Source organism: Dendronephthya gigantea, unplaced genomic scaffold, assembly GCF_004324835.1.
Source record: "Dendronephthya gigantea isolate DGI-Jeju-01 unplaced genomic scaffold, DenGig_1.0 000111F, whole genome shotgun sequence".
NCBI lineage: Eukaryota > Metazoa > Cnidaria > Anthozoa > Malacalcyonacea > Nephtheidae > Dendronephthya > Dendronephthya gigantea.
This window is the reverse complement of record NW_021163121.1, coordinates 480,186-504,750: the sequence shown is the minus strand read 5'-3', so window position 1 is coordinate 504,750 and position 24,565 is coordinate 480,186. Positions and strand designations below refer to the sequence as shown.

The window sequence follows — 24,565 nt, the reverse complement described above, 5'->3', positions numbered from 1 at the left end:
ACCCTCGTCCATATTTTCCAACCATTTATCACACATTTGAAGAAGTAGAGTTAATGTTGAGTGTTTTGGTCTAAAGCCAGATTGAAATTTTGAAATCAGTAAGTTCTCTGACAGATAGTCATATAATTGTCGAAAAATTTCTTTCTCAAATATTTTGCTAACAATTGGCAGAATGGAGATCGGACGGTAATTTTCACACTTTCTCCTATCTTCGGATTTATAGATTGGTTGGACTCGTGCTATTTTCCAATCATTGACAAATTTCCCAGTATATAATGATAGATTAAAAATGGCAGTCAGTGATGGAGCAATTTTATCCGCAGATAGTTTAAGTACTTTTGCTGGAATTTTATCGAGTCCCGTAGCTTTAGAAACTTTTAGAGATTTTAGATTATTTGCAATTTGATCAATACTTAGACCTGAGAAGCAAAATGTTGAACGGCAAGTAGAATCCTTAACATTTGTTTCGTAGGCAGCGTTACAATTTGTCACTTCAGCCGCTAGTGACGGGCCAATATTAACAAAATAGTTATTTAGTTGATTTGCAATTGAAACTCCGTCTGTAATAACACTGCCGCCGATATTGAGTTCATTGACTATTGTACATTTACTACCGTCTTTACCTAGAAGAGTATTAATTAATGACCAGCTTTTTTTAACATTTCTCTGCTGAGAGGATTCTGAAAGTTTATTATTAAAGTAGTTAGCTTTAGCTTTCCTTATTTCAGAATTCAGTTTGTTTCTGATGGTTTTATACTTTTCCCAATGCGCTTCAGAGCCAAATTTTTTAGCCAATTTCTGATGGAGGTCTCTTTCCCTCATAAGTTGCGTTATGGATGCATTTACCCATGGCATTGATTTAGTTTTAGTCCGCCTACTCTGAATTGGCGCATGCCTATCGAGTGTCTCTAGAAAGAATAATTTCCAAATTTGCCAGCTATCATTTGGGTCATTAAATTGGTTCACATAATCCCAGGGAACCGTATTTAAGTCTTCGAGAAACTGTCGTTCATTAAAATTTCTAAAATTTCGAAATTCCTTAAAGGCTTGTTTTTTCTTTGGAAACACCATTTTTTTGACAGCAAAAATTAGGTTATGATCGGAAATCCCCAAATTAATTACTCCATAGTTAGAAATACTCTCAGGATTGTTAGCTAGAACCAAGTCAATTAAGGTTGCAGTTGTTTTAGTCACCCTAGTTGGTTCTTCTATCAGTTGTTTCAGCTGATGTAACGTACATATATTTAATAATGTTTGCGTGTGATTATCATATGGGGATTTACTAACGTCACAATTAAAGTCCCCTAAAGCTATTAATTCTTTATTTTCCTTATCACATTTTTGAATAAAGCGTTCAAAGTCTTCAAACAAACTTATATTAGCATTCGGAGGTCTGTACCAAGAACAAACTAAGAATGGCTTGCTATATTGACGAAAAATTTCAATGCACACCATTTCAAGCGAATTTGGGACCAATTCTGTACGTTCAACACATGTAAAGCAGTTTCTAACATATAAAACGACACCCCCACCGTGTCTATTACGTTCCTTTCTGAATAAATCGTATCCAGGTATTTTAATTTCATGGTCTGAGACAAATTCATCGATTTTGGACTCATTGATGGCTAAGACATCAATCGGACATTTTTCCAATATTACTCGAAGCTCATCGATATGCTTCAAGAGGCTATTAACATTTAGGCTAGCTATTCGAAAACCTTTGAGATTAGCAATTTCGCTAAGAGCAGATTCAGAATTACAATTTACTATTGCCGGGTCATTCAACAAGTCATTTAGTTGATTATCGGAGGTTATTGCTGAAATGTCCGGGGAAATATCATGTCAATTAGGTATATTATTTGCAAATTCTCTTAAATTGTCCTGAAGAATTGAGCTGCCTACATTATTTAGATGAAGGCCTCTGAAGTTCAAATGGGAACTATTAAAACAGTTTAAAACACGATTAGAATTAGAGACGGGTGTTAATGACTTGCAAGAATATCCACATTTCTGGCAATAACGAAAGTCCCAGTCGTTAGCATGAGCACACACAGGACATTGGACTAACTGGATAAACAGTTAAGCAACAATCGGCAGTTTCTGTGAAACCGCGATAAGAGAACCATGTTGGCGTTGGACGACGTGACTGTTCTTTGCGGAGGGTTTTTTCCACTTTTGCAACAATGTCGAGTACTTTGTTATGGTCTTTGTCACCAAATAATCGACGGACTAGCATTTGAAATTGAGGTGTTGGCAGGTTAACCTTTTCTCTAGCTGTCTGGTATGCCACTCTATAATAATCTTTTTTCTCCTGTGCTTTATCCTTGGCCGTGCTTTGAAGGGAATCCAACATCTCCAACGCTTCATAGTTATTGAAATCTGAGTGGACGAGCTGTATACAGCAACATTCGTCTCCTTAAACTCTCCACAGAAGCCTGGGATACCTCATCTACTGACTGGCGTAATTGACGTAATTCTTCGCGTAAATGCTAAAGGAAAGAGGGAACACTGTCACTAAGATTATAACCATTAACACGTGCGCCGTGATGATAGGCGTATGTTCAGCCACTGGCGCTCTATGAAGATAATTCCATGCAAAGTATCTGTCGTAAAATAACTAACTTAATTACAACCAGAAGATTAGAGCATGAAAATCAATCTCGTACAATTTCAGCGTAACCATTACACTGCGACTCATGATATTAGTTATAATGCTAGATTTGAAAAAATCTTTAATTTCGGCTGATTGTATAGTGGGAAATATGCTACGTGTATTCAAAAAGTCCAAGCAATACGTTACAGAAAATAAAAAAGTTTGAAATATTAAATCTAACGCAACAATTTCTTTAATAACACTGTTATCAATTTTTTCCTGAGCCAAGATAATAGTTTGCTTTAGGAAATAGCAATTTTGCTAACCAAAAACGTTATTATCAATCATTATATGGTACATGCTTTAAAAATAACATAATTTAAACCCGAATATTTTCATGTAGTCAATCGACGATTTACAGTAAAACGTCAGATCACGTTTCAGCCAATTAAAGTGAGTTATTGACCAACGTGGGACCCATTGAGACGAATAATGTCAAAAAGTCTTTCATTCACGGAATCTGTCAGTTTTCCTATTAGAGATCTTGGCATGGAAGCTGATTCCTGTTGTATGGCTTTCCATAAGGCATCTTTGGAAGTATACTGTTTTCCATCAGCATAAACTCGTCGCTTGACGATAGACCAAATATTCTCTATGGGGTTAAGATCGGGTGAATTTGGAGGCCAAATCATCAGCGTTCGGTCCTTAAAACCCAAGGACTCTAAATATACGGTTGTTGCTTTAGCTGAATGGGAAGGGGCGTTGTCATGCATGTAAATTAACTTTCTCAACTGCGACAATGGGATCTCTTCCAGCCAGGGTTCAACAACGCTTTTTAAAAACTGGCAATAAGTTTGAGATGTTAGTTTAACCCCTTCTGGTACACGAATAAGACCACAAATTTCGTCCCCAATTATTCCAGCATATATCATTACACCTCCGCCTCCCTGCTGGCGTTTCATTATTGTTTGACCATAGGAAGCCCAGACAAATGAGTTGAAGTTAATAAAAATCCGTAAAACACTTGAGATATGTGTTAAAATTAATTAAAGTATGTAATATGCTACAAAACTACTGTTAGAACCATGTATGTAGCGTGCTCCAGTGGCGCTGCCATTTGACTATGCAACTAGTGACGTAAACTTACTATATTATTAGGAAGGATGGAAACTCTCGCCTCAATTTTCAACATGTTCACAAATTAAAACACAAATTACTATAGTAAAATGGCACGTCGACTGCTAAATGCCTACCCTAGGTTTAAGTTGAATAATCAAACTATACTTTCATCACAAAAATAATGCTGAATTCAAAAGAAAGCGCTGGAAAAACGTACACAAACTTTGTAAATTTGCCGAAATTTTCGTGAATTCATGCGGGATGTAAGTACCTACCCAAAATGGCGGCGGCAGAAAAATCTGATTGGTCGATCATTCTTTGTTTACCTTTCTCGACCAATCAGATTGGTTTATCATACTTTGTTTACCTTTCTCGACCAATCAGATTGGTTTATCATACTTTGTTTACCTTTCTCGACCAATCAGATTCTTCTGCCGCCGCCATTTTGGGTAGGTACTTACATCCCGCATGAATTCACGAAAATTTCGGCAAATTTACAAAGTTTGTGTACGTTTTTCCAGCGCTTTCTTTTGAATTCAGCATTATTTTTGTGATGAAAGTATAGTTTGATTATTCAACTTAAACCTAGGGTAGGCATTTAGCAGTCGACGTGCCATTTTACTATAGTAATTTGTGTTTTAATTTGTGAACATGTTGAAAATTGAGGCGAGAGTTTCCATCCTTCCTAATAATATAGTAAGTTACGTCACTAGTTGCATAGGCAAATGGAAGGGCCACTGGAGCACGCTACATACATGGTTCTAACAGTAGTTTTGTAGCATATTACATACTTTAATTAATTTTAACACATATCTCAAGTGTTTTACGGATTTTTATTAACTTCAACTCATTTGTCTGGGCTTCCTATGGTTTGACACTGTTCACCATGGATGACCCATCTTGCCTCGTCAGTGACCAATACACATTTCATGTCAGTCTTCATACAGTTTTTAGCCCAGTTCAACCGCAAATGTTTTTGTCTTTTCGTTAGTGGAGGCCTTTTTAGTGAACATTTGTTTTTGGTTATCTTTGCTTAAATTCTGTTTTGTGTACTTTTGGAGATGTCCGGCAGGCCAGCTTCTTTAAATATTCTATTACTCGTTGCTCCTGGAAGTTTTCGCAGTTTTCGCTTCAAACAACGTAAATCACGCTTTGAAACAGACTTCATCGATCCGCGATCAGTTCTTCTTTTCGTCTTCCTCAAAGGATCTTTTAAAAATCTCTTTACTGTTACGGCGTTACGTTTGATAATCCTTGCAATATCTTCAATGGTGGTTGATTTTGCCAGCTCTTTAATAATAATCTCTTTTTCTGGGTGAGTAAGGTCGTTGCTTCGTCCCATCGTCACAACAAAATGATCAAACTAATAAAGTGGACCACCCTTTATACAAAAAACCTGCCTAATTTTCGAATCACGTGACGTATGTAAATGTAAACATTGAAGCCATGTTTCCACTGGGATAATTCAATATTCCCAACTTCGTGCAGAGGAAAGAGCTTACTCGAGTAAATTTGTGAACATATTTGCATAATAACTAATATCGTGAGTCGCAGTGTATATTCAGAGCTCATTTCTGCGATACATTATCAACTGAAACGATAGTTAATTTCAACATACTTTACTACAGCGTAATTTCATTGTACAACAACTACGCCAACAGTTTGTTTGATTGTTGATGTATTTGTATGAACTGCATCACGTAAGCAGTGACAAGATCTATTATAATATGTATCTGCTTATATCCAAATTTAAGCTTGTTCATTTACAGTCTAACTTTAGCCACCACTGCACAGTGGAGGAAATTTATACAAACCAAACGAATCGATACCCCGCGAAATTGATCGTGTAAATGCTTTTTAGTGGACTGACAATCTACGCTGCGCCCCGACTATTGCAGTCAAGAAATTACAACCAAGCAAATCCCGCGAGACCCATCGCGTAAAGAGCTATAACAATAGCTTGTATTTTATTGTCGTGTTTTCATTTGCAATCTACCCTTGACCATGCAGTCAAGAAATTACAAACCAAGCAAATCCCGCGAAATCAATCACGTAAACAGCTAAAACAATAGCTTGTATTTTATTCCTGCTTGTTCCATTTGCAACCCACCCTTGACCATCACAGTCAAGAAATTACAAACCAAGCAAATCCTGCGAGATTCATCGCGTTAAAAGCTTTAACAATAGCTTGTGTTTTATTCCCGCCTGTTCCATTTGCAATCTATACCCTTGACGAGTAGTCAAGGAGCTGGCAACCAGCGAATGGAGGCGGTCACAAATATTAGTGTAATTTGTATAACAACACACACCTAAGTAAGGACTTAACACTGAACGTTAGGACATATATTGGGACTGAAGCTAATGAAAAACTCTATTTGATGTGTAAATTTCAAGACTGTAGCTCAAAGGGTCACAGATATTAGTGTAATTTGTATAACAACACACACATAAGTAGGTCCTCTCAAACATCTCAAGTGACATATAACAATATAAAAGAGTGTCGCGAAATCGATTATCGCAATCGACCTAAGGACCCGACAAGGACTATGATCGGTCAAATCTAGATATGTATATCACAGACAGTACGTTGATATAGAATGGACGACAAAGTAATAATGTCAACAAGCATCACACTGTTACCGTAAATTATAGAACTAATAAAGTTACGATAAATACGGAATTTGACGAGACAAGATTTAATACAAACCTCAATGTCTGGTCCATTACGATTGCCTTGTGCGGCGCTAGCTTCAACGGCGGCTGGTAGCTGTACAGGTTCATTAACTGGAGGCTGTGGGGCTGCTTGTTGATCACCAGCAATAGGGGTATTGAACTTCTGGTTCATCGGCCATAGTGCTATACTGTTAGAGCTTAGTAACAAAATTTTCGTGGGTCATAAACTCGTCTCGTCTCTCCGTCAAGCACTCCGCGTATAAACTGAGCATGAATGGCGTAATCTGTGTTACACACCCTTCTTTTACGTTCCGCATGTCTAACACACGTGGCTATTTCCTTCCAGTCACAAGCAGAGCATTGTTATGGTAAATTTTAACTTTATATTATTATACGTGTTGTGAATAGGATACGCACACAAAAGAGAAAATTAATATACACAAAATTTAGTACACGTGTAATAAAAACAAATTATATACACACAAGATATGATAACGCACAAAGTACAAAATACACACAAAATATATTACAACATTACAACACAAATAAAAATAGATCATTAAAATAGATCATTAAAATTGTATCCCACTGTTGAGGACACTGGTTGCTCAGATTAACAGTCTGTTAACAGCCACACATCTTCACATCAATATTTAATAATTTGTTTTGACTTCCAGACCATACTTTGACTACCCCTTGAATAACCCCAGACAATAGTTTAAATATCTTGAATATTTCAAGACCATAGTTTAACTACCCCATGAATAACTGCAGACCATAGTGTAACTAAACCGGCATAAATCCAGACCATAGTTTAACTAATCCCAGAATAAATCCAAACCATAGTTTAACTAATCCAAGAACAAATCCAGACCATATAGTTTAACTAACTCTTAATAATTCCGCACCATAGTTTAACTATCCCTTGAACAGTCTAGACCATAGTTTAACTAACCCCAGAATAAATCCAGACCCTAGTTTAAATATTCCCAGAATAAATCTAAACCATAGTTTAACTAATCCCGGAATAAATCCAGACCCCATAATTATTAACTACCTCTTGAATAATTCTAGACCATAGTTTAACTACCTCTTGAATAATTCTAGACCATAGTTTAACTAACCCCTGAATAAATCAACACCATAGTTTAGCTACCCCTTGAATAATTCCAGACCATAGTTTAACTACCCCTTGAAAAATTCCAGACCATAGTTTAACTACCCCTGAATAATTCCAGACCATAGTTTAACTACCCCTTGAATAATTTCAGACCATAGTTTAACTACCCTTTGAATAATTCCAGACCATAGTTTAACTACCCCTTGAATAATTCTAGACCATAGTTTAACTACTACTTGAATAATTCCAGAACATAGTTTAACTACTACTTGAATAATTCCAGAACATAGTTTAACTACCCCTTGAATAATTCCAGACCATAGTTTAACTACCCCTTGAATAATTCTAGACCATAGTTTAACTACTACTTGAATAATTCCAGAACATAGTTTAACTACTACTTGAATAATTCCAGAACATAGTTTAACTACCCCTTGAATAATTCCAGACCATAGTTTAACTACCCCTTGAATAATTCCAGACCATAGTTTAACTACCCCTTGAATAATTCTAGACCATAGTTTAACTACCCATGGACAGGACAAGACATGATAGTTATCAAGGTTCCTTAATAACTTCACGGTCAAAGATGTATTTAGAGCTCATGAACAGAAATATTTTTGCATCTCAAGCATTGCTTTATTTCCAACTTCAAGTTGAAACTAAAATGTCAGCAGGGTATTGCACAGACGATATTATTAATTTGTAACATTTTGTAACATAAAAACATCACTACCTTTGAAGTAACAATAAACAATACTATCATAATTCTGCCTTAAATAGAATGAAAACAAACAAATTGCCTTCATATCTATTGGTATAAACAGATATTTAAGAGAATAGCTGTTTTAAAATTATGTGTTATCTATGATATCGACATTTCCTCATTGCCAGAAATCGTGGACATTTTGCTCCCGCGTATTACGGTCAGCGGGTATCCACTGTAATTATTCAAATGCATGTAAAATGGCTGCTCGAAATAATAAAAAGAGAGTTCCATATAAAGTTTTGGCTAATATAAGCGCATTGGACCTCGAATTTTATGAAAGAAAGCCGAAAAGAAAGTATTTTTCAAAAACCTTTGGCATTTTTCAAACTGAACGATTGGTAACCTACCGTAGGTTCCCTGAGGTAAACTATACAGGTTATTGTCAGGTTATTGAATCCTCGCTAGAAATTGTCTATAATTTACGCCGTTTTGGAAGTACTTGAACTGTATATAGTCGTAAGTTTTAAAAACAATTTAAAAGCATCGAAATATGGAGTTTTCGAAACGAGTTAGAGCTAGCCCTCTCCATCAATGGTTTCTGGACAAATCAACACGAATTTAGCATGGTTTGCGCTATATTGTATGGAAAAGTATGGCTATTACTACATTACATATAGGCCAAAATAAATGCTGCTGTGGAAGTAAGTAGACCGACTTATTTTAAACAAATTTTGGGTTAGAAACAAAGTGATATCCATACTAAATAGGTATCGAGTTTGAGCTAAGGTTTTACTTCTTCGTAATTTTTGTAATTCAAATTTTTTTGCAGTCCTAATACATTTTAATAGACTTTTCGGCCGCCATTAATTACGTCATTCTTAATCATAGCAGCCATTTTGACGGCCCATATTTCTGGCAATGTGGGTCCACAAAACACAATGTGTCCTTCGTTCGCTGTAAATAAGTGTTAAATATTTTATTGGTATTAAGTGTACATGCTTAAAATTGCCCAGCAATGCTTTTTACCTTAGAATTTAAACTAAGCTTGCCTCAGCTATATTTCATTAAAATCAAGATTTAGGCTATAACTATAGGCTAATACTAAACTTCTCAACCGCAGAATATGCCTTTGTCTACTGTTATTCCCTTTGGTCTCAGTGACTATGATATGATTGGCTGCGTCTGTAAAATGAGTTCCTTAGGGGCTGTTTACATGACCCGGTTACCCGAGATTCAACGAAGCGTGAGATGATTTTGAGGTATTGAAATGAGCAGATAACATGATCCTGGCAATCGTATAATCACCGCAACAATAGCATGTGCTTGTTTGGTGTCATAAAGACTTATTTCAATACCTCAAAGTCTTCTCACGCTTCGTTGAATCTCGGGTAACCGGGCTCATGTAAACAGCCCCTTAAAAACTGAAGCTCGTATAATTAAATGTCGCAATTATAAAAGGTATTGTGCAGATTCCTTTAATGATGAACTAAAACTACTGCCGTGGGACGATGTTTACGCTACCGATGATGTTGATAGTGCGTGGGATGAATTTAAGAGAGTTTTTCTTCAGGTCTGTGATCGTCACACTCCATTAATAAGTAAAAAGCTGCGTGGCCGGTGTACCCCATGGTTAAATGGTAAGGTGTCTAAAGCCGGTTTTCCTCTAGCGATATTTTTCGCGCGAAGCAACATTTTACTTTTGTTTCAGAGCTCTCAACTGCAATCATCTGGAACGAATTACTCTAATACAAAGGAATAAATTCGCTTCGCGCGAAAAATATCGCTAGTGGAAAACCGGCTTGAAGGATAATACATACTCGAGACTATTATTTACGGAAAGCTATGCGCTCGGGATCAAATAATTATTGGTCGATCTATCGCAGATATCGAAATCAAGCAACAGGTTAGGTAAGAGGTTAAGAAAGCAAAATCTGTGTACAATCGTAATCTTATTCAGGATAATTTGGATAAACCACGTAATTTTTGGAAAAGTATTAAAAGAATCCTGCCAAGTACAAGCGCGTTATCGGCGGACTCAATTAGCCAAATAAATTCGGAGAGCCAAATATTGACGAATAAGACAAGTATAGCCAATGCCTTTTGCAAGTTCTTTTCGCTTGTAAAGATAAGAATAATGGAGGCTTCGATTACAACTCGTGCTTTGCATTCTCTGAGTTCTTTGTATGCTATTAAACGTTCTAGTCATGTTTTTGAGTTGAAAACAGTTCCAAACGATTACATCTATAAACAATTAAAGCAGTTAAAGATCTCTAAGGCAACAAGGGCTTGATGGTATACCAGCCAGATTGTTAAAGGATGCGGCTGTTTACATCAGTGCTCCCAAAACTCACATCATTAATTTATCTATAACAACGCAACGGCTATCCTGCCAGTGGAAACATGCTAAAGTGGTGCCATTGTACAAAGATAGGAAACGAGAAGATATGGATAACTGCTGCCCAATCTCAGTCCTGTCAGTCCTATCGACGTTACTAGAGAGAGCAGTGCAATATCAGTTGATTATTTATTTGGAAATGAATAATTTATTTCCTATCTGTCAACATGGTTTTCGTCGTCGCCACTCTACCCAGTCAGCTATAACGTTTTTCATGGACACCATACGAAAGAATATGGATAGGGGGTTATTAACAGGGGCAGTATTTGTGGACTATCGAAAAGCGTTTGACATTATAGATCACTGCAAATTGTTGGAAAAGTTGAAATCTTTTGGTATTGTTGATAGGGGACATGATTGGATGAGTGACTATCTCTCAGCACGTAGCTAGTCTGTTTATATTGATAGTGTACTATCGGATGCTCAGCCAGTGTTATCAGGTGTACCGCAGGGGTCAATCCTGGGACCGATCTTATTTTCGTTGTATATAACGGACTTACCTGATTGCTTTCAAACTGCCAGTACTTTGATGTATGCTGATGATACAGTTATTTATGTTGCTGCTTCTTCTATATCTCAATTGAGCGCATTATTGAATACTGAATTAGCTAATTTACTCAAATGAAAAGTCTCATTCTTGTGCAAATGAATTATATATCAATCCTAAGAAGACTGAATACGTTGCTTTTGGAACTTACCGTAGGTTAAGCGAAAGTGACTCCGATGATGACATGCGAGAAATTATGTTAGGTGAAAAGGCTCTGGAACGTAAATCATTCTTTAATTACCTGGGCATCTATTTGGATCATTCTTTTAACTTTCAAAAACATACTTCTAAATTATTCAAAAAGATCTCGAGTCAATTAGGGCTTCTCAAACGAATTCGAGGTAATCTCACAACTCATGGAGCAGAGATAATATACAGATCTATGATACTTCCAAAATTGGACTACTGTGATTTTGTATGGAATCAGCTGCCACCTTCTAGATATAACGGTTTGGAACATCTTTAAACAAGAGCTGTCAGAATAATTTTGACGAAAGATGATTGACATGAAGAACTGATACACCAGTGTTTGAGATTGCAAACTCGTTGCTTTATTCATCGGGTTGTTTTTGTTTTTAAATGCATGAATGTGATTGGACCAGATATTTTTAATCAATACTTTGTAAAATCTTCGCATGCATATAATACGAGAAGAAACAAAATGGATTACTTAGTAAGAACAGAAACAGCCAAGAAAGGTTGCTTTTATTTAGGAGTTAAGGATTTTAATAGTCTGCCACCAGATATTAAGAAAGTGACATCGTTAGTACTTTTTAAATCTGCATTAGAAGAAATGTTTTTGACGTTTTTTACCCATAGAACTGATATAGTTAGCTAGTATAGATTAACTTATTTATATTTATTGTTTTTTCATTTTATTTATATCTAAATGTCCAGGGCACCCATTGATAACAGCTTCTGCTGGCGGGTTTCACCCTGGTAAAAGATGGTATAATAATATCAACACTAATTACTGCCTACTGGTATTAATACTGTTCGCATAATTTAGTCAGAACGATACAGTCTCTCTAAACACTCGCAAGCACACAGGATTGCAACATTAAACTTATTTGGCTGTATATCCTCTTGAGTATATAAAAAAGGCTTCCCAACAAATATAATATATTCAACGTCGCAGTAAACACACCGTAACCAGCTATGAACTGACATATGACACCATGTGAAGGCGACTTTAACAGTGTTGGTCTACCGCAAGAGCAGTCAGGTTACATATTATCTCTCCCATATCAAATATCTTCGTATTTTGGTAAAATTTACCCATTTTAGTGCTTTATCGACACAAAAATAGAGGTAATAGATAGTGTTTGTGTATACCAAGGGGTGCAAACAGCTCGCAAAAACACATTAAGAAAGACGCCAGATTTAAAACTCACCGGTCTTTGATTCACAAATACTCCCAGCCACATATCAACAAAAACTCATTTGTCCTTAATAAACTTTAAAATTGAGCTTTTTTTAACTGTTTTGGATAAATCAAGCAAAATGCGCAAAAATAAATTACCCTCACTCATTATAGATTTGTATGGAAAATCACGCTGGCCGCGCGCTCGCCCCAATGTTTTTGAGAAAGAAATTTAGATCGAATTTTAAAATTTATCCTGCGAACAATCACAGAAAACACCACATTTCTGCATTAGTTTTTTCCGTTTATAACTATGCTAACCTGTACATTAACACGCAGTATTTGACTTCAGCTGTAATCTTTTTCCAGGACCCTATCCTGAGCAATATATGTTTTTGGCGAACGACACTGCAATCTTGGCTGTCGATTTAACGACGCTAGATTCAACATTCGTCGTAGATGGAAAAAGTTATATACGGACGCTGGACATTGACATGAAGAATAAGAAAATATATTTTGCGAAAGAAAATAAAGAAATTCGTCGGGCAAATTATGACGGAACTTATGAAGAAATCGTTGTGAAGGATGCTAAGACACGGGCATTAACAATTGATTGGATAGGACGTCGTATATTCTGGAGTGAGGGAGTAACAATTTATCGGATGGGACGTCGTATATTCTGGAGTGATCCTCGGAAGACTATCATTAACGTGGCGACTTTAGACAGTAAAGACAGCAGGACGCTGATTAAAACACGCGAGCCTTGGGATATAGCAATTGACCCCATCCAAGGGTGAGTGTTTCATAAATTGAGAAGTAATCGCAACCAGAGCTAATTACTGAGTTCAATGTAAGAAAAATATTATCAGCATAAAGTCAGATTTGTAAGAAAGATTTTTGCGACGTAAGTGACTACATTTTTCGGATTTTGATTTTTTCGATTTGTTTTGATTTTTGACCACAAATTCGTTCTTCTTGATTATTGTTCAGTTTTCATGACTTGTTAGATGCTTTTTCGCGTTGCGGAACTTGCATTAACGGGTAAAATAAATCCTTCATATCTGTTCTTCAGTGCATGCTGTGTAAATGATAATTTTGATTTACAGTTTGATTCAGCTCATAACTCTACCTGTCGAAGTGCTGAAAAAAAAACACTCAAAATGACCCATTGACAATCGTAGTTCTAACTCATACTTTTTGGGTTAAAATAACCACCCAAAAAGGGTTGTTTGGATGCATCTGAGACAACCATTTAAATTGGTAATTTTAAACCAAAATAATTGGTGAAAATGAATTTTCAGGTTTCAAACATTTATAAATATCAGTTAATACTACGAAATTTAAACAGGTTGTCCTAGAGTTGTCAACATCGACACGTGCCTCGTGCTACGTTCCCTAATTGGAATATAAATTAGAGGAGCCACAGCAGATCTTAAACTATAATTATTAACAACATACAGTAGCAATTTAAGATTCTAAGACATGGTCACATTATACAATGATTTATGAACAAGCTTGAGAAGATTTAACTCTCTTCTTTCATACACAGGCAACCATCTTGATTTAAGAACTTCATTTGCATTTACATATTTACCAAGTACAAAAGCTGTGCATGCATTCTGCAAAGATTGTAGACATTTTACCTGATCAATCACGCAAGGGGTGGCCGGAAACCATTATAACTCAAAGGCAGTTGCTTCTCATGTATGCAATTAATTAGTAATCATTTCAACATACCTATAACAATTTCCTACAAGATTACTGGACATAAAACAGGATTAGTAGAGGTTATTGATGTGTCTGCAAACATAATTGAAATTTATCTCCACTTGCAGAATATAATAGAGAAAGATAACACACCTTTTCCATTCTCAGTGACTCACTCTTTCATATCATTTACAATTATATGTCAGCTGTCAAGGATTCTTGAATCTTGATTACTAACTCTGCTTTTAACTAAAAGCAGTAAATCATGTTGTAATATATTTCTCATAAGTCACAAATAGTTCTGTTAATGGTGGGCCAACAAGGTTTTTTTAGCTCACTTGGGTATTTAAGGGTTAGAGACTGTTGTGAGTGTTTTGTTTACAAATAAACGCACGTGCTGGCCATACAATGAACGAGAAACTTCAATATTGCAATATTGAAATTTTGAGTTCATTGTATGGTCAGCAAGTGCGTTAATTTGTAAACAAAACACGAACATAAAGTCTCTAACACTTTTAATATACAATCTGAGTTCACTGATTGCTGCAATGATGATCCAAGGCAAGGGCTATATTTATGTAAGAAATTGAGATTAAAAAGACAAACAAAAAGGAAGGGAATTCAAACAGTTCAACAATTTATTATCAAATTATTTGACAAGCATAGTTTAACACAATAAAACATTTTAAATAAGCTAAGAATTAACAAAACAGAGTTTTACCAATGGGGGCCTCACCAGCGCCGCAGTTTTCGAAACTTGCACTTCCAAAGTCAACAAATTTGGGGGATGTTGTCTTGGCAAAGGTGTTTTTGTAACTTATTTCATTTTTGTTGTTGTATTTGTTTTGCTGCAATGGTTGGTGCTTTGAGCCAAGTGAAGCCACTGGATTGCCCAAAATTTCAGAGCATTCCTTTTGTTGTTGTATCTTTTGTCTTTCGCAGTACACCTTAACACTTCCCTCGTTTCTGTGCCGCGAAACTCGAATTATACGATGGACACGAATTCCAGCTTTATCCAGTAAAGTGACTGAAGTTGCCCTTATACAATGGTTTGTGTACACCTGGCTCAGTTTTGCTGCTGTTGATATTTCTTTCATCATATTTCCTAACGTGTTGACGCCAAGAGGCGCTCGATCAAACCAGATTTTTTCACTAGCAGAAAATGTTCTCTTTGGCCTCTGAAAAAGTGCTTTTTACCCTGGGTTAAGTACCTCAATCAACCTCTTTAAATATTGAACAGGACAATGGCTGTCACAAGTCGAAAACATTTTAGGATCCGCTTCGTCCGCCTTGTCACTAAGACCGCCAGGATGATTCTTAGTTTTCTCTTGCTCGGCTATTTCAACATACTCTAAATCATTGGCGTCTGTTTTGAAAACAAAACTGTTCTTTGTCAATTCCCTTTGGTTTTCTCCACCTCTTCTGCAGAAATATAAGTTTATGTTGAACCAGTTCACTCGCAATAATGATATAGGCGAATCGCTCCCAAAAACACCATTGTCATAACATTTTTGAAAGTCTTCGGGTTGAATACTTGAGTGATGTTTCACTTTGGACGACCCATCCTCCTTAATTTTCTTTAGCTTTGCGCTTAAAGACTTTTTTGCTGTTTTAAAAACAGGATCAGTTATGATTGAAAACGTCTTTCCAACTGTCTCTGAGGATAAATATCGGTTGATTCCTGCTCTCACAGCGACATGAGCTGAACGACTGTAGTCTTTCCCGTCGTTTTGTTTCAGTTCCTGATAAAACTTGGTTAGTCGTTCTGCCAGTTTCTCTTTGCTTAAACATTCCAAGTACTCAGTAGGATATCTTACTTGCAGCCATTCTTCAAATAAAAACAAAACAAAATAAGTTTTTCACGAACGTAAATGTGAATTGTCAAAATGTCCAGGGCAAACAAGAACCAATTATTGTGTTTTACAATTACCTTTGAAGATGGATACACTCCATTTTGTTTGCTTTTTGGTACTACCCGGTATCGAATCATGGATAATTTGCTTAATCTCTTCGTCGTTCACTTCGGAACCAGCTTCGTTCATGCAGGCTGCCATTTTTGAATAAAGTCAATAAACCACGATTTTCATGGGTTATTGCGAATAAATTAGGATTTCCATGATCTGTCGCCAGGCAACAAGAAACCACGTGATCGATTTTGACCAATCGCGTGCTTAAATTTAGGCCAGTGCACGAAGATTGTATATTAAAGTATATTTAAACATATGCATGGCATGCATCAGAATTTAAACATAGCATGCATTAGTATTTAATGTATGCATAGCATGCATTAGTATTTAATATAGCATGCATGTAGATTGTATAAGACGGTTCAAATGAAGTGCAGTATAATTTTAACAATCAGCTAATTAAGTGCTAAGGATTATACTCTTGTGAGACTATATGCTAGAAATTATTTAATTTAAACAGTCATTTTACATGCATTTGTTTTATAGTATGTATTGTCATAGTACAAGCAGAAACAAGCCTATGGTCTAACTAAACAGAAAAAAGTAATCTTCCTAGGCCATATCAATATAGAAAACCATTCATCATATACAGCATTTGCATGTCATTTAAAGAAATGAGAAGAACATTAAAGTTATTGGTATTTCAATACCGCTGAAAGAACTACAATAGCGCTGATTGAAAATCAATTGTGGTAGTGCGAAAGTTCAACAACAACGCCTTATTATATATTCCGTAAAGTGAAAATCAATAGACGAAACGCAGAACAATTGCGTTAAGTTATTGATCATTAACATTTTCGAAACAACAATAGCAATAGATCAAACGACATTTAGCGTAACTGAGAAATACTTATTTACACCAAGTTCTCTCATTTGCGTTCTATTATGTATACATAATTTACAAACAAAAGATAGTTATAAAGGTACAGATGAGAAGATGAGAAGAATTTGTTCACTTCAAAACGTTGAATTTCAAAAACAAATTTTGATAGCAGCTGCTGAAAGGAATGTGCACTGCTTAACCATTTGCGAAATGTACAGCATGGGGCAGATTTATGCATGCAGACCTACTTGAAAGAGAACACATCCCGGGAAAAAACTTGCACATACTGATATTGCTGTTGTGTGAACAGACAATTATGATAGAATGCGAATTCTAATATTTACTTTTTACACCTTTACATTAATGAATATTTCTCTATGCTAAATGTCGTTTGATTTATTGCTATTGTTGTTTCGAAAATGTTAATGATCAAAAAGTTAATGCAATTGTTCTTCGTTTCGTTCTATTGATTTTCACTTTACGGAATATATAATAAGGCCGTGTTGTTGAACTTCCGCACTTCCACAATTGATGTTAAATTAGCGTTATTGTAGTTCTTTTAGCGCTATTGAAATACCAAACATTTTAATGTTCTTCTCTTTTCTTTAAATGACATGCAAATGCTGTAATTGTAGCATCGACATAACTTTAAATTTTGCGATCAAATCGTCCAGATTTTTCTACTTTAAGAGAGCGCCGAGGTCTTTTAAACAAGTGATAATTCGAGTGTTTTATGAGGTAATTAATTGAAAATTAAACGAGATTTACCTCAAGTTGAAGTTTGATGATAATTCTACCAAACCATAGTTACGTACTTCCGGTTAACATGTGACTTTAACAATTGTGGACACAGCCTATAAAAGTGCAAAACTCGGAGAATCTATTGTAACACAGAATTTTGAATAGATTATCATCAATAATGGGTTTATAATAGAATTTCCGAAAAACAGAGACCAATGAACAACCTGCATGCTTCAGGACCATGTTTTTCACCTAAGAAACTAGTAATTTTGTAAATGTGGCATTCCTTAGTGTCAAAGTTCTACTCAAATAAGTCTCTGCAGCATGGTATAGACGCACAGTTCTTTTTGGTGATATTACCAGGTCGATTCTGTTTTAGATGACTGGTAAGATTAAATTCATAATAGTTTGTGTTTTCCTCATACTTTGAAAATCCTGAAAAGTCAAAGTCGGACATCGTTGACCCGACGTGAGGGTAAGTAACATGACAAGCTTTAAGAAAAGGTCTTTTATAAATAAATAAGAAGCAGGGAACATTCCTTTTAAATAATCGAATACAATTAACATTAACATTTCATGTTTCGTCATACTTGGAGGCTGGATTTGTGGAATTAAACACTGATTTCATGAAGCGAACAATGAACATATGAGTGGTTACTCTATAGCCCCGTTTACACTACACTCGATTTATCGGCACGGCACGGCTAAAATGAGTACCCGTGCCCATTTCATCCGCGCCCGGCCTTTGTTTTGGTATAGTCTGAGCACTAATAAAATTTGGCACGGGTACCTATTTTAGCCGTGCCGTGCCGATAAATTGAATGTAGTGCAAACGGGGCTTATAGTGTGTTCTAATAAATTTAGCGTCTATTAAATAGCTTGACAAAGCTGAACGAGCCGTATTTATGGCAGAGTAAGATAAATGTTGGTCATATAAACAAACAAGAAAAGTCAACACATTATTCACAGAGGGTAGCATTGGATTAATTTGCCATTGGAGGCAAAACTCGGACCATTTTGCAAGTTAAACCTTTCTTACTTGTGAGTCGCTCGATAAATAATGACCTGACGCTAAACTCACGGATTTTATTTCTGATATTTTGCTTTCCATTAAGATTAACTTTGGCTCAGGTTTTTCCGTGTAGAGGCTTTGGAGAGAACATTCTCGGTCACTCTGAAGCTCCTGGGATGATCGATTATTAACATTAAAAGTCTCATAAACAATACATGAGTCGCCGAAATTGGAACCGCAATGATCATGGTGATTTTTTCTTGCAATACTTTCTGTAGGCATCTAGCAACTAAGCAAAAAGGACGTAAATCCTAACTTTTAGTGAAATTTACCCAACTCACCGAAAATGCATCCGCAAATGAGGCATACGGGTCTGGTTTCCACCAAATATAAACGTCAGTTTGGTTGGTTATCCGGCTAACAAAGAGATCAACATCGGGTTGATTAAAGTGCTCGCCAATCCTGTTAAAAACAGATGGATGTAAAGTCCATTCTAATGCCGCATTCAATTCTCGTGAAAGTTTATCAGCAACAGTATTTTGTTTGCCCGGAGTGAACGCGACGGATAACCAATTATTGCGAGCTATGGCTCATAGCCAAATATCTTTATCAACATTGTTACACCCTATAGATTTGCAACCCCCCATTGCATTTATATATGTGACAGCTGTTGTATTATTTGATTGAATTCTGATATGCGTGTTACAGGTGCTATCAAGAAGTGATGTTAGCCCAAACATTATGGCAGAAGTTCTAAGACGTTAATATGAATTTCATTTCGTGTGCGGACCACAGCCCTTGTGTCCTAGTTTCGTTAACAACGGCTCCCCAACCTATATGTGAGGCATCAGTTGTGATAATAAGATGAGGGATACCATGATCAATAATCCTTGATGCCGTTGGTAGGGAAGAGACCCAGCACTTAATTTCATCGATACTGGCCTGTGATAGACATCATAATTTTTGTTCAAAATCACCATGTGAGTGTCGTAATGCTAGAGTCTTATCACGCACTAGTGCTCTATAGTATAACGGTTCAATTCTAGGGAATGCAGGGACAAGACATCCTATAATAGAACTTGACTGTCGAATAGTAACTTCGGAAAACTTTGATAGTTATACACAAAGAGTAGTAATTTTATAATTTTCTTGTCGTGAGCGAAACAGTAATGCATGATAGTGGAGTTTAATAAAAATCCCCAAAACTTCAAAGTTCGCGTTGGTTGAAATACCAACTTAGAATGATCTACTGCAAACCCAAGTTGGACAAATAACTGAGTTGCATCAAAAATAACATCTTTGCACAACCGGAGAGAATCTTCGATGTAAATGGAGTCAAGAATGTAACCGAGACAAGAGTGACCAAATTTTGATCACAGTGTGTTCGATATAGTCCCATTGGTGAAGCAGTAATAATTATTGATAAAGTTTCCCTCTCCAAGATAATTTAAGGTATTGGTATTTTGTATAGGTGAAACAGTCAGGTTTCATGAGTTTGATAGCTGTTTCCAAAGTGTCCATTTTGAACTTGCGTTAAGTGAAAGTCTTTTAAGGTTGAAAATCACTCAAATTTTTCATGGCTCCTTTTTAGGCCGAATAGAAATTGGGAAAAACCTCACCACACTCAGAATGCGTTTCCTCAATTATGATTTCAAATAAGAATTCAAAAACTTCTTTATCAATAGCCGAAAATTTGTATTTCGGATTAAAACTTGTTGGTGAGGTGTCGTAATCAAATTCAATTTTACAATTGGTTACACAACTGAAGACAAATACATCTAACGTAATTCCTTGCCATTGTCCAGCTACAAACGCTGGCTGTTCAGAAAGCAATTCAGTTATTTTAGCGAAAGTATTGACGTGTGGCGGAGCTGGTGCGATTAACTCTGATTCGGCTTGTTCTGGGTGAAACTGAACTTCGCGTCTGGTCTGCGCCGATACGAACCTCTGTCGCCGAAAAAAGACGGAAGGGTAGAGAGTCGTTGATTGTAATTCTTTCAGCTGTTGCCTCTCATTGAGGCTGTGCGACTTGTTCCTCTTGGTAGAAACGACGGGTTAGGGTGAAATCTCTGTCCACGTCCCCTACGGGAACCAAAGAGTTTTGTTCCGAGTTTATTAGCCTTCGCGACTTCATCAATTTCTTTACCCACATCATCCCCAAACAAGATTCAACTCTCTGTTGCCAGACAAAGCGAGAACAAGGGCAAAACTTCTCCCGTTGTTTTATTGCAAAATTGAGTAATAACATAAATTGAGGAGATAAATAATATTTGGCACTTTTTCATGGAACTGTGTGCTCTTCGGGTGGCTTGTTTACGTTGCTGCCTAACAGCCTTGTTGACATTTGGATCGACAAGTGAATCGCAATTCTGAGGTCGCAGATGCGATAATCAAGCTGTCACAGCCTCGCTGATGAGTTTCGCCAATTTCTTCTCAATCGTTGGCCCTTTTTTGTCTGCAGCAAGTTCGTCAAACGAACTCGAAGTGTTGGTGGTGTTCGGCTCATGCATTAAGATAATTCTGTATCATATCTGTGTCTTCTAGGCATGGCCCGATTGTGCTCGTAAAAAGCCAAAATGTTGCCCACTAAAACTAAAAAGTTGCTCTCTAAAAAGCATAAAAGTTGCTTAAAAGTTGCTCGAAACAGAGAAAAGTTGCTACTAAACTCAAAATATTGCTTGTGCCTATTAAGGCTACTAGCTTGTGCCTATTAAGGCTCGAGTTGCCTACCCTAATTATTCTAGGGTTTTTGTTCGATGACTGTGTTGTATATAATATTGAAATAAAATGTTCCTATCTCTTACACTCTCTTGTCGCTATTGTACTATTTTTGAACGCTTTTTCGTTGTTAGAGTGTGTGTTATTTCTCATTGAAAAGGCAAAAAAGTCCCGTTTACAACTGAGAACCTTAATTAAACAAGGCATTTCCTGCATTGTGGAAACACTGACTCTACCAAATAACTACTAAAAATAGGAAGCAGGCGGTATCATGTCTTATATTATGCTGTACCTATAGGGAGTGTACGTGTACATAAATAATATATTGCAGAAAATTAAGTTAGAAACGTTTCATGCTATCATGTTTAAGCATTTTAGTAAAAAGCGTAAAAGTTGCTGAGAAATAGCTTCAAAACAAGAACGTTGCTTCAAGTTGCTCGCACAAAAAAAGTTGCTCCAAAAGTAAAAAGTTGCTCAAAAGTTGCCGAGCACAATCGGGCCATGCCTAGTGTCTTCGGGCTCGATCTGTTGTTGTTGACTAGTTTGTTCATCAGGGTGATTACACGACTCAGTTCCGGCAACGTAATCTTCGAAGTGCTTTAACATATCTCGCATCTGTGACATCTTCTCGAACACCATGTTAGTTACAAACTTTAGCAACTTGTCTTTTAAAGCGGATAATGTACTTGTTTGATCGGTCGGGGACGGTTCTGCACATTAATGTTCATTTCTGCCCATAAATGAGAGCAGAGGGTAACGATAACTTTCTACCTTAAATTCAGTGGTGTAGCCAACCTCACAATTTAGTTCGACCTCGATCTGACCTCGGTTCAACCGCTATCAGACTGAGGTTTGACCTAGGTTTACCGTGTTTTTTGTTAGGTTATTTCTGGTCAGTACTGTAAGTGCTGTTAATTTCTAACAATTCCGGCCATGTCCATAGGACGTATGAATTAAACGTTGTTTTGATATCACAGCAAAAGAGCGCAATACTCAAGTTCAAATAACAATAAGAATGAGGTACAAGGCATTATTATCACCTCATGGGATTCTGACATAACCACAAGCGATGTCTATCAAAATTGCGTTTAAATTGCTTTTTCATATCCCCTCTATAGGAATGAAAGAGTAGGTCATAGCTTCCAGCTCAGATTTAGGGTAGCATTGCACACGATGAATTTGCCAATGAAGACAGACTTCGACAAAAAGAGAGACATTTCTTTGAACGATTAAGCTTTGCAGCATCTTGAGCGCGGTATTCGCGGAAATCAATTGCAAGTCTATCGCCTGTATTCAAAGACTCTCGCACACTCATTGATATAGAAATTCTGCTGTTGCTGATGAATGAGAAAATTTTTTAGTCCATAGAAATATCGAAGGTAAAACATTAAGAATCAAGCTGGATCGTATTCGACTGAGAATACCGGCATAGAAACGTTATGGACCATATCCACCATATCTTGCAAGAAGATTCACTTCTAGATCCCAGACGCACGACCGGGTCACTCGACAAATGGACGAGTTGGATATACCATTTTATCGGACAGCTGCGGGCCAGCGCTCGTTTCTATATAGATCTACCAAACTATGGAATGCTTTAGACAATAACATCAAGAATACTCTAAATATTAGAGTTTTTAAAAAATTAGTTAGAGGGACGCTACTCAAAGTTTTTCAGAACTCATCTTAGCAATAAATAGTTTTAACTTTTCATATGTAAATATAGATTACTTAATTAGTTATTTTCATTCTTTGTGTAAATATTTCTGAAAAGCCATCATGGAGAAATGTATCATTATTATATTATATTATATTATTATGAGAAGATTGAGAACTGACTCAATGCATGAGTTTGAGTGTGAGTGAACTTTTAGAATAAATTATTGATTGTATTTGTAGCCGCTGTCATGACTCTGTTCCCTTAAATCGCAATATCGCTGATTATATAGCTAACTTTGAGCCAGTTTTAATAATAATTACAATTCTGTATTATTGTTCACTGTAGATATTTATTTTGGACCGAGTTAAATGATGGAAAGGTAATGAGAAGACACTTGGCTACAAACAATGACAAACAAATATATGATTTAAACATAAATGATTATTACGATCTGGCTCTGGATTACAACAGGAAGCGAGTGTACGCGTACGAGGGAGTGGGAACAATTAATGTCATAATTGAAATGGATTACGATGGCCGTAAAAGCAATCAGACAACTAATTACGGTTCAGCTGATCATTTCGGAGGGATGTCAGTAGACGTTATTGGAGATTTTCTTTACTGGAAAGAAAGAATTTCACCCATTATCATAAAAATGAATGTCACCAGCAGAGATATATTTCGTTATATTCCGTTACCAAAAGGCTTCGACGTGAGAAAGCTTCTCGTCGTAGACAAAGATCGACAACCTGAAGGTAAGTTCGCACATTCTTGTAAATGGTAGTGTAAGGTTCACTTCTTGAATTCGCTTTTAGGTAAGGGACCAAACAGGAATTAGAATAAATCTTCCGTGGAAAAAATATTTTCCTCGCCCGCACACACGCATCATTTTGCAGTTTCATGCATATTAGCTTTTATTAAATGAAAACCCCTCAATTCATTTTGGTTTTTGTTTATACACACGGTAACAGATATCCGACAATTTAGATTTATTATAATGAATCTGAGCCATAGCCAAAGCATCTCACAATGTAGTTGTTATGATATACAATCGAGATGTATGGCTTGCGATTTTGTTGCATGTTTGCCCTTTTGAACATTACAGAAAATTTGCGGAATTGTTTAGGCACCGCGGATTAATTCAATCAGGATGCGCCAAAAAAAACACTGTTTTCGCAACGTATTCAGTCAAACTTTAATTATTTCTCAACAGTATGAGCAAAATATAAATGCAAAATACAAGACGAAAAAGCAGTACGAACACATATGCAATAAAAACTCCATTTGAGCAAAACAAGCATGAAATATCACAAAACGTTACCAACGTAAAAAAATGAAGCGTTTTTAATGGAACAGCCGATAACACTCATGAACCCTATATAAATATTTTCTGTAACATTTCTCGTTCTTAGGAAAAA

At 36.4% G+C, this 24,565-nt stretch overlaps 1 protein-coding gene and 1 long non-coding RNA gene across 2 annotated transcripts; one reads left to right on the top strand and one right to left on the bottom strand.

Moving 5' to 3' along the window:
- Nucleotides 1-1,653: 1,653 nt before the first annotated feature.
- On the bottom strand, nt 1,654-6,505 carry LOC114535171. The gene is made up of 2 exons (XR_003688206.1): nt 6,420-6,505; nt 1,654-2,489 (listed from the first exon to the last, which is right to left on the bottom strand). It is a non-coding gene; the product is annotated as an uncharacterized LOC114535171 (long non-coding RNA).
- Nucleotides 6,506-8,866: 2,361 nt separating this feature from the next.
- Nucleotides 8,867-24,059, top strand: LOC114535170 (low-density lipoprotein receptor-related protein 4-like). The gene is made up of 3 exons (XM_028556551.1): nt 8,867-8,915; nt 12,889-13,312; nt 23,493-24,059. The coding sequence occupies exons 1-3, from the start codon at nt 8,867-8,869 to the stop codon at nt 23,929-23,931; spliced, it is 912 nt and encodes a 303-aa protein (XP_028412352.1). The 3' UTR covers nt 23,932-24,059.
- Nucleotides 24,060-24,565: the final 506 nt, after the last annotated feature.